This window comes from Columba livia, chromosome 8 (genome assembly GCF_036013475.1).
Source record: "Columba livia isolate bColLiv1 breed racing homer chromosome 8, bColLiv1.pat.W.v2, whole genome shotgun sequence".
Lineage (NCBI taxonomy): Eukaryota > Metazoa > Chordata > Aves > Columbiformes > Columbidae > Columba > Columba livia.
The window spans coordinates 6,175,301-6,185,451 of NC_088609.1; the positions used below are offsets into that span (position 1 = coordinate 6,175,301).

The 10,151-nt window shown below is 45.9% G+C and overlaps 2 protein-coding genes across 2 annotated transcripts; one reads left to right on the forward strand and one right to left on the reverse strand.

The window, feature by feature from the left end:
- The first annotated feature begins 635 nt into the window (after positions 1–635).
- CACYBP (calcyclin binding protein) lies at positions 636–6,988 on the forward strand. Its single transcript, XM_065070853.1, is given in 7 exon segments — positions 636–742; positions 744–804; positions 1,277–1,469; positions 2,165–2,261; positions 2,855–2,954; positions 4,162–4,256; positions 5,448–6,988. Coding segments are annotated over 7 exon segments (798 nt in total). The 5' UTR covers positions 636–650; the 3' UTR covers positions 5,608–6,988.
- A 1-nt stretch (position 6,989) lies between these two features.
- On the reverse strand, positions 6,990–9,792 carry MRPS14 (mitochondrial ribosomal protein S14). The gene is made up of 3 exons (XM_065070865.1): positions 9,659–9,792; positions 9,096–9,254; positions 6,990–7,481 (listed from the first exon to the last, which is right to left on the reverse strand). The coding sequence occupies exons 1-3, from the start codon at positions 9,770–9,772 to the stop codon at positions 7,299–7,301; spliced, it is 456 nt and encodes a 151-aa protein (XP_064926937.1). The 5' UTR covers positions 9,773–9,792; the 3' UTR covers positions 6,990–7,298.
- Between the last annotated feature and the right edge of the window lie 359 nt (positions 9,793–10,151).

Consider the following 10,151-nt stretch of genomic DNA (forward strand, 5'->3'; position numbering starts at 1 on the left):
GGTTCCATTGTTTATAAAAGGTCATGGGGAGGCAAATGCCGGCTCCTCCACTTGCCTGCTTACACAAAGATGGCTGTTGCTTTTTTTTGGTTTGTTTCCTCTGGGGAATTTTAAATGCATGACTGGAACCTGGGGATATAGAACCCTTTTTGTTGTTCAGTACGCTCATTTGGTAACAGTAGGAGGAAACACTTCGCTATACCTTTTTTCTTGGACAACTGCAGCCCCAGTAGTACTCAGGTCACGAAGACTCTTCTAGAAGCACAGCGACTGCGGACACACAGGGGACCCGCTCGCCCCGGCCCACGGCTCCAGGCGGGCTCCCAGACGCGGTTCGGGGCGAGTGGAAACCCGCCCGGTGGTTGCCCCCAGCCGGCTGCTCGCCTCACACAGCGCCGGGCCGCGCGCCCCGACCCCTCAGGGCGTCACTAACGGTCACTAACGGTCACCGAGCCACGCGCCCCGCACCCTCAGGGCGGCAATAACCCCGCCCCCCGGGCCCCGGGCCCCGCCCCGCGAGGCGGGAAGGCCCGTGGCCGCGCCCCTCTGCTGCCCGCTGCGTGTCGCCATGGCAACGCCGAGGGGGTGACGACAGCGGGGCGGGGCTGGGGTAAAGGGAGAGGACGAGCTGTTCCGCTCTCCTGAACCGAATGGCGGACGGGGGTGGTGCGGCCGGCGCGGCGTCACTTCCGGGGCACGCGCAGTGCGTGCGCGGGGCGGGAGGCCGGAAGGTTCCAGAGGGGCCGCGGGAGCCGCCGCCGCTGGGGCGCCGCCGCACGCGACATGGCTGCAGCGCGCGAGGAGGTGAGCGCGCGAACCCCGCTTCCGCTTCTCCCGGGGGCTCTGACTGGAACCGGGGCCAACCCGGGACCGGCCCGGGATGCGGGCGGCAGGAGCCCCCAGGAGCCCTCAGCCACCTTCATCCTGGGCGCTTGCTGAGCGCTGCTGGGGTCTGTCCCGCGGATGGCGCTGTGCGATCTTGAGGAGCTGCTCCTACTGCCCAGCTCTGTTGCTTCCTCTTGCTTTTTAACCGATGGAAACTTAAATCTTACAGTAGAGACAGAGAAGTGAAAACACGAGTGGCCCAGGGAGTGAGGAATGGAGGCTTCATGCCTAACGGGGCGTAGAGGGAAACGAAACTACTGGCTTGATAAACCTACACCTGGGAAATGCGAACGTGCCGTAACTGAAAGAGCTCGGCTGGGAGTAACATATATAAAATCTATAGTAAAATCTGTATCTAACATATGCGTTTGATCTTTTGTTTGTGAAACAGTTACAGAAAGATTTGCAAGAGGTTAACGAATTGCTTACGAAAGCCACGAGGAAGCGACTTCGTGATGTCCTGATGACAGAGAAACACAAGCTGGAGCTCGAAATCAAGAATCAGCCTCCGCCGAAGCCAAAAGATGTGGTGGAAGAAGAAAAGTCATCACTGGGAGGGTATACAGTGAAAATAAACAATTATGGTATGATTACTTTTCTGGACATTTACTAGAGCTCCAGCATCTCTCAGAAGAGAAGGCGAGGTGGCATTAGTGTGAGTTACAGTTGCCACTTGGCATTATGGAGAATCCTTCTTAAGTGTTTATTTTGTACTGGAGAGCCCGGTTTAAAAGCTACTATGTGCGTACCGAGCTGTCCCAACCACACTGTGTATTAATTGTGGTTTTATGATAGTACTGGTGGGATGTATTAATGATATCTGATGTACCAACTAGTATTTTTCCATTGCCTAGTGCTTAGTAGGAATGAAAGCTTTGGCTTCTCTGCTCGCCATGTAGGTTAAAGGAGAGAGAATTGCTCAAGATACTTGTCATGTGGGGAGCAGGGTGAAAATTGGGTCAAGGAATCTGCAGGAAAAGCAGACAGCTAATTCTGACTCCCGTGCACAGACAGGGTTGCTCTCCTTTTACCTGAGCTGATATGTGTTTTTTTTTCTCAGAATTTGCAGAAATTAGGGAACAGGGCTACCTCTGAGGACTTCTTTTGCTCTCAGGTTATTCCTGAGTAATTCATGTCTTTTCCCTTATCCCTCCGAAGGTTGGTTCTATAAGGCAGAGATCCTGGTCATTGCTAGGGGACTTTGTGGAGGGAGTTGGAATAGAATGCATACCAACTCATGGAGCAAAGGTAGAACTTAATCTCTTTTTTTCACTCGCAGCTTGGGATCAGTCAGATAAGTTTATTAAGATTTACATCTCTTTAAATGGAGTCCAGAAGCTTCCGGCTGAGAATGTGCAGGTGAATTTCACGGAGAGGTGAGTTCATCTTGTTGCACCACGACCACAGGGCAGAGCACGGGCCAAGAACACTCTTTGAAATGCAGGGATGCGTTGAGTTCTGTTCTGCATCAGCCCTTACTCCTGCCTTTCTTTTTCTTTTTTTTTTTTTTAGCTTATGTGGTATTAGCTTTTAGTAGCACTTGGCACATACCCTTAAGTACAGCTCTCCTTAGAGGGTATCAGGGTGTTTTCATTTTACAAATGCTTCTTGCACCTTATCACGCCTGACAGAATATTTAGTGTTAGCCTCATTTTTTGGTAGTGATAGAACTGAAGTGTACATTAAGTAAACTTGCCTTTCCAAGGTTTTAGGAGATCAATGAGGTAGAGAGAACCCAAAAGATATTGATTTGTTGTGAAATCTGGATAGGTTCTTTTAAATCCTCAGTATTAAATCCAACTGAAGGTTTGAGAGCCCTGGGAAGAAAGTAATTCAGGGCTGTAGAAATACTTTCCCAAAAAATATGTCTGCTAAAGTGCTTTCAGACATTGTTTTTGATGGGAAGGCACAATAATCTTGCCATGATTGGAATATTTGTGCCCTTCTTCCCTCCACTTTCTGGTTCCAGGTCGTTTGATCTGCTAGTGAAGAATCTGAATGGAAAGAACTACACCATGACCTTCAACAACCTCCTGAAACCCATCTCTGTGGAAGGCAGCTCTAGAAAGGTCAGTGTACTGTGTCCGTTAGAGATATTTGGGTCCTTCACAAAGTACCATGTTTGGTGCCTGACTCTAGTTTCAGGAGACTCAGTGTTCACCTTCACTCCTTCCATTTTGTGTGTAAAGTCTCTTCACTCTGAACATGATTCTTATTAATCTGTAATTGTTGAATTATTCTCGGGAATCTATGTGTTTCTATTTCAAAAGATTGTGTCTAGATATGGTATGCTTTTATTAACAGCTCTCTGACAGCATTTCAGAAATAATTAAGCAGAAAATTGCACTAAGCATCCATTTGCATCCTTGTGCTTTTAAGTACTTCTGAGAAATTCTTTGCAATTTTAAGGTCTGAGAGACCAAAATCTTGGGAAGCTTAAATAGGCATAATATCCAAAGCAAGTCTGAAACCTGCTCTGTCTTCGTAAGGGTGTGTTGCGCCACTAGTAACACTTCACTGCTGATGGCTGTGACTGGCTATAGTGTCCATACTTGGCTACTAATAGCACCTTTCTGGATTTAGAGATGTCTCACATACCTTGTGTGCTTTCTGTGCCATTGTGTCCTGCACTTAGTGACAGCAGAGGTAAAAAACCCAATGTTTCAATTTGAAATTGCACTAAAACTAGGACAGTGTAAAATTAAAACAACTAAAATAAACAAGTGGTGAATTTTAGCGTGGTGTAAAAGTGATCAGTGGTCATGGACTTCCTAAGCTGAAGCTCCAGCAGATTGTTGTCTGCTGTGGCACGCACGAGTTCTTTGCAAAATTTAGGTCAGGGTTGCAATTAAACAAGCTTTGCTTGTAACTTGCAAACATGGCAAGATTAAGCAATGCCCTAAACCTAGTTTCTTACCCTTGGAGAAATAAATTGGGAGAGCCTGAACTTGGTATAGCCACTTTTTACCCAGCAGTCCTGGGTACTTTTCACATCCTCAGAAGCACTGAGTGGTGTTTCTGCAGCACTATATGTTCTTCTGTATTGGTACTATAGTTCTGTACTAGTATTATATTAATCACTCATTTAAATTGTCCACAACAAGGTTAATAGTTCGTACCCCAAAGGTGAATGCATACTATAATTTCTATCTGCTACTTAAGGATCAATGCGCAAGTATAGAAAGAGGTTTATGTTATATACTAATCTTATTGTGGTGGCAACTAGCATCCCTTTCTGAAGCATTGTAAATTCATGCCTTGCTGTTCTCCATACAGATAAAGACAGACACGGTCCTTGTGATGTGTAGGAAGAAGCAGGAGGAAAAATGGGAGTGTCTCACTCAAGTGGAAAAAGAAAGCAAAGAGAAAGAGTAAGTGTCTCTTCAGTCCATCTCATTTTCCATTTCTTGTTCTCCACATTGCCAGGAGAGCAGATCTGTTCTGTACTGACTGCAAGTAGCCTGGGAGAATTGCAGTTCTGTGAGACGAGCCCTTAAAGCATGGGAGAATCATCAGATTGGGATTATTTTGGTACTAATAGGACGGGCAGTGGAGGAGATACACTTTGAGTAGCTCTTGCCACTCTTCTGCTGTTGTATTGCTAATGATGAAGGGTGCATCATAGGAAATAAAATAGGTAGGACCTGCAGTGAGAATGCTAAAGGCAGTCAACCAATTAAAGATTCATTTATATTTTGATGGCTGTATTCATTGCAAAAACTGCTCTAGTGAGGTTGGCTTTTTTTAGGTTAACTGTTTATTATATACAAATACACTAGCTGTGCTGATCAAAATAACTGTCACGTGGAGTTCCTGCCCAAAAAATCCAGCCTGATTAGCCCTGTGCTTGGGGAACTTGCTCCCTCTGCTGATCTGTTTTGATCTGCCTGTTTTTCAGGCAGCCTGCAGAAAGCAGTCATTACCTAAAGGATTTTAGAAAACAGAATAAACTGGAGCAATTTTGACAAAGAGGGTATTATGTATAGTCTGGTAATGTGGGACATGTTATACCCAGGTGCTTACCACGTGGGTGGCAAGGTTTGTCAGCTGGCTTCTTAAGTTGAGAAAATTGCTTTGAAATGCAAGGGGTTAAAAAAATCAGTTAACCTCTGGAGATAATCTAAAAAAAATGAGAAGCAGAAAATGCCTTTTGTGTTGTGAATGTGGCCACTTCAAAGAGCTCAGTGTGGTCATTCTTCTATTTTTATTCACTTCTCACATGACGGCACACACAGATCTTGGCACTTTGTTATATCCCACTCCTGCTTCCTAAAATTAATTTTGGGTGGTGCTTCTGGGGTTATGTTTTCTGCAGAATGCTTTCTGTCATCCTTGGTGGGACAGTTCTAGCCATACTACTCAACTTGCACTAAATTTAAGGGTACTCTTTAGGATTCTTCTTACTTGGAAGCTGACTGAGGCGTGACTGAAGACTGCCACGGTCCAAAGATTTTGGCAAAGCAAAATCCTCACTGTAAACTAGATGTTTCAAATAAATACTTTCATTTTTTGCCCAGAATTGTTGGACATGCCTGATCTTCTCATATGTATCCATCTTGCAGGAAGGCTGCTTATGACACCTCAGATCCCAGTGAAGGGCTTATGAACCTTTTAAAGAAGATGTATGCAGAAGGGGATGACGAAATGAAGCGCACCATCAACAAGGCCTGGGTTGAAAGCAGAGAAAAGCAATCCAAAGGGGACATACCGATGGATATTTGAAAGTACTCTAAGGGCTGCCTTAATACTGATCTTCCATGTGAGACATGCTGCGCTGCAAAGATCATTGTTTACACAGCCTTCTTCCAAGCAAAGAGAGTCATTTCCCATTGCAGGTTGGAGAAAATATTTAAATAAAATAGCTTATCAAGCATTTCCTTCAGTCAAGTGATTCACCATTTCCTGAAGAGTGGAGTGTAGGTATATCCTTACCCCTCCTTGAAAAAGCATCTCAGATGAATGGGAGTGTCGTGAAACTGAGAACAGAATGTAAAAGAAAAGGAGTCCTAAACTAGAAATGGGTCATGGCCCCTCTGTTGCAAGTAACAGTTGTACCCATCTGGTCACTGGGTTTAATGTCACACTTGATACATAGGGTGTGCTTTTTTTTTTTGAAGTAGATGTGGGGAGGTATTTTGAACTGTAAAGCATGTCACAAAAGGAGAAATGTTGAAGTAGAACCACTATCTCAAGCACTCGCTAGTTGAGCAGAAGCAATACGGTATTAATCCTGTGGTATTAAAATGTAATGATTACTCTCAGAAATTAATTACTGGCTGTTTAGCCGGTTTCATTTTGAAAATGAAAACAGCTCTTTAGTGAAATGCTGTGACCTCCCTGGGGTGTCTTTGCGATGGCATCAGTCGCAGGAGGGCAGTGAGCTGCTGATGCTGGACAGTGAGTTCACCCTGGCTCTTGCAGTGTATGAGCAAAAAGAGACAACCTCTACTTTTTCTATCAACTCTCACAGGTTTTAAGGTAACAGAGTACGAAGTGTATTGAGACAGCTTATAGTCCAAAATTTGACTCAGCTGGGGGTGATGGGTTGCTGTCAGTGTGCTGCCTGTGTGTCTTTTCTCAGGTGGTAGCAGTTCTGGCATTTACTGCAGCTCTGCTGCTGGGGAGGGGACAGAGTAGCTGTTTCCCCTCCATGGCCCTGCTTTGAAGAAGAGGACAGGGCAAACATGAGCTTGGCAGCAGGCTTCTTGTTAATTTTTTCCCTCCTGCATCCCTCTCATGTCTCTCCCAAGGACCGATTTGTTTGACGTTACCTAATGAATTAAGGAAGCCGTTACTCCTATTATGGTCTGGACTAGGATTTATTTGCTACCTTGTTCTTGAAGCACTGGACCAAGCACTGCACTACAAGCAGAAGTTAAATATCAGCACATTGTAGTTTCTAATAAGTCCTTTATCCACTTTGTCTGCTAAGTCTGCATAGCAAGAGTATTTAAACTTGAGGCCATGTTTTATTTTCCGTTTGTGTTGATCCTTGTTCATGGCAGAATACTACTTTACCCTGTTGTACAATTTCATTTGTGCTTTTACCCAAATTACCGTGGTAAACTTACCGTATGGTGGCAAAAAAAATGCTTAAACAAGCCTTCTGCTGTATGTCTTTATTTCCAATGTTGCCCACATCACAAACCTCAGCTTAATTCTGGAACAATTGGGTAGTGGGTTTTTTTTTTCCTTCAAACTAAAACTGCTTCTCATACAGAGCAGCTTAGTGCAGTTTTGCTGCTTCCTGTCAGGTGATAGCAATCGCGGTCCAGTTAAGTGAATTTAATCAGCGTGGCTTCTTGTCCTTCCCTTATTAGTTTGCTGGACTCTTAAGACAGTCTTTAATCACTCAAACACACAAACTGAGCCTGTTTTGTGTTTTCTGCCTGAGTGTACATCTGTGCAGTGATCTACCACATAGCCCTCTGTATCCCGGACATCTGACCGTGGTCAGCAAAATGCCGGAACACAATTCTGCTGAGCCTCCATCGCCGCTTCACCCCCCGAGGGCGTGACGTCAGGACACAGCGATTTCGGATCCTCACAGGGCAGCTGTCCCGGGGCAAGGCAGCAATCTCTTTATCAGCCACTTCCTAAAACACAAGACCACAGCATGGAGTTTGTGTTCCCCAGGATTTTGAGGGGGCTTATTGCCAGACCTCAAACTCTGGATGTGGAGTAGGTACCACCCCAAGCTTCTCTGCCACTTCATGATCATGCTTTGCTATTTGATAGGGAACTTGTGCTTGTCTTCCTCACTTGACCCTTTTTCCTGAACATCCTAACAGTGCATGTAAAGTCATCCACATGGAGACCCCGAAGTTAACCTTATACACAGACTGAGCAACCTCAAGCCAGTAACTATAATTTGTCAGGAACTGCTTTGCTTTCTCCTTGTTGTAGGGTGGGCTCATCCTTTTAAGATGAGCATGTTCTTCATTAACTGCCTGCCAGGTGAGCTCAGCAAGGACATGCAGCCTACAGGAAGTCACTTGAGGCTAGATAAGTGTCCCTAACTGCAGAATTCTTAATATTATTTTCTGAAGGACAGAAGGGCTCAAAAATCCTGTATTCAGTCATGGTTGTAAGTCACAATTGGAAATAAAAGGAAGGTCTGAAGGCCGGACTGCAAAAAATGCCCACTATGGTGCAAGAGTGCTGAAAAGAGAGCAGCATCAGGCTGTTTCTGAAGGGATGTTTGCCTTCAAAGGAAGACAGCAGCAATGCAACCCAGCTTCAGCAACACCAAGGTCAGTGGGAGTTGTCTTCAGAACATATTTCAGTTGTTGGTTTTGTCCACTTGTGCATCTTTTTTGCATATATAGCTCTATACATACACTTGTATCTAGTACAGCTAAACACTTGCAGTATATTGTGGGCCTATGTAATTCTTGGGATTTTAATCAGAAAGCAGCCTTTACTTTCAGAGAAGACTTTTAGCTTAATTTTTAAGACTTTAATTTTGGAGCCCAAATATTTTTGTCAGGGAGGAATAAGTTACTTTCCTGCAGCCTTTTTTTTCCATCTAGCTGCTGCTGTGACTTCATGACTTCGAAAGGTGGCAAAAGCAGCCGAGGAATACCAAAACCAAAGACAGTTGCAATTCTATTGTTTTTCTTTTCCCCTCTAAAGACATCCAACACAGACCAGACTTCCCAAAGGAATGGTAAAGCCAATATGTAAGAGCAGATCCATATGCTTTCTCTCCCAGAATGTTTACAGGTGAAAGAATGTCCCCACAACGAGGTGTGGCCAGATCAAATATGTGCAGGAGTATTTCTGATACTTGCAAATGTTTAATTCTTAGTAAGCCTGAAAGCAGGGCGGTGAGTATGTGTGTTTTTAAGAACAGATCTAACACCCCGATCTGATGCAGCTTTTACATGCTTGTAGCTCAGGGAAGGAGTAAAAATTAAGTATTTCTAATTGAAGAGAGTGGTTGTTTTGGCTGGATCAGGCTTCCAGGTTTTTAAATAAGGAAAAAAACCCCTAAGGTTCTTTTAGGCAACTATAAAAATAACCACATGATATCCTGTATTATAGGAATAATAGGAAAATGTGTCAGTGACAGATGTGAGGGAAAAACATGACTCTTGTGCTCCAAGTTAGGGGAAATGCAAGCGCTGGTGACCCAGCAGGGCCGCTGGGGTCACTGAAGTGACAATGTCACAGCAGCGGGTCCCCGTGTGGGCCGGTGGTCGCGGTACCTGCAGCTCCTTGGGCAGCAGGGTGTTCTTGCGGATGGCGTTGATGCGCAGCCGCTCGTCCGCGTACTCATATGCCAGCTTCCTCCTCTTCACATCCCGCAGCATCCGCCAGTCCACATAGTAGCTCCGCGATTGCGCCATGCACGCTGAGGGGAGAACCTAAGTGCAAAAATTAAGTTTATGATACCCGCCTGCTGCACATATGGTTTGCCCAATTCAAGTATGAATTATTCCTATAAGCGTGTCTTTATCAGACTTTTTCTAATTGCTTCCTTGTAGTGCAGCTCCTGCCCAAGATGTTTAGTTCGCAGAAGCCAACAAGGAGCTGAGAGACGCAAATAAACCCGAAGTCACCTCAAAGTCACCCCCGCACCCGCGTCCTTCCCGCCACCACCGAACCGGGGGGCTCAACCAAAGCAGAGGCCGCTCCGAGCCGGCCGCCACTTCCCCCACCGGCCTGACGGGCCCCACGTTCCCCCCCCGCCGAGTCCTGCCCGCTCCCCAGCGCCTGGGGCGGCCGCGAAGGGAAAGGGGACACGGAGGGCGCCGGGCGCCGGGCTGACCTGCCGAGCGGCCCGCAGCGCCCAACCCAGCGCGGACGCCGCCATCTTGCCGGTGCGCAGCGGCGCCGCCGCGCATGCGCCTGGGTCGGGGGTGGGGCGGCCATAGCGGCTCATTGTGTCGAATTGACTGGAACCCGAGCTGCCCGGTCGATTGAAACCAGACTGGTTCCCCCATTTTGCTGTAAATCTTCATTATCTCGTCTCCTCAAGTGTACAGCTACGTGCTGTAAAACTTCTTATCTTGGCATTTGATGGGGTTCTGTCTTTCCTTATAATTGTTTACATAAAGCTCTAAACTAGGCATCCTTAAAGTGTGTGTTAGTTCCCTCTATCAGAGGCACCTGGAAATTTCACGTGAAGTGAAACTGCTGGGAGAGGGAATGCGTTTAGCATTAGTATGGATATTTTTGAAAGATGTACCCAAAAAAGCCATGCACTTTTTGTGTGTGTGTGTGCGTGTGTGTTACGTTTTCAGAAATAATGACACCACTGC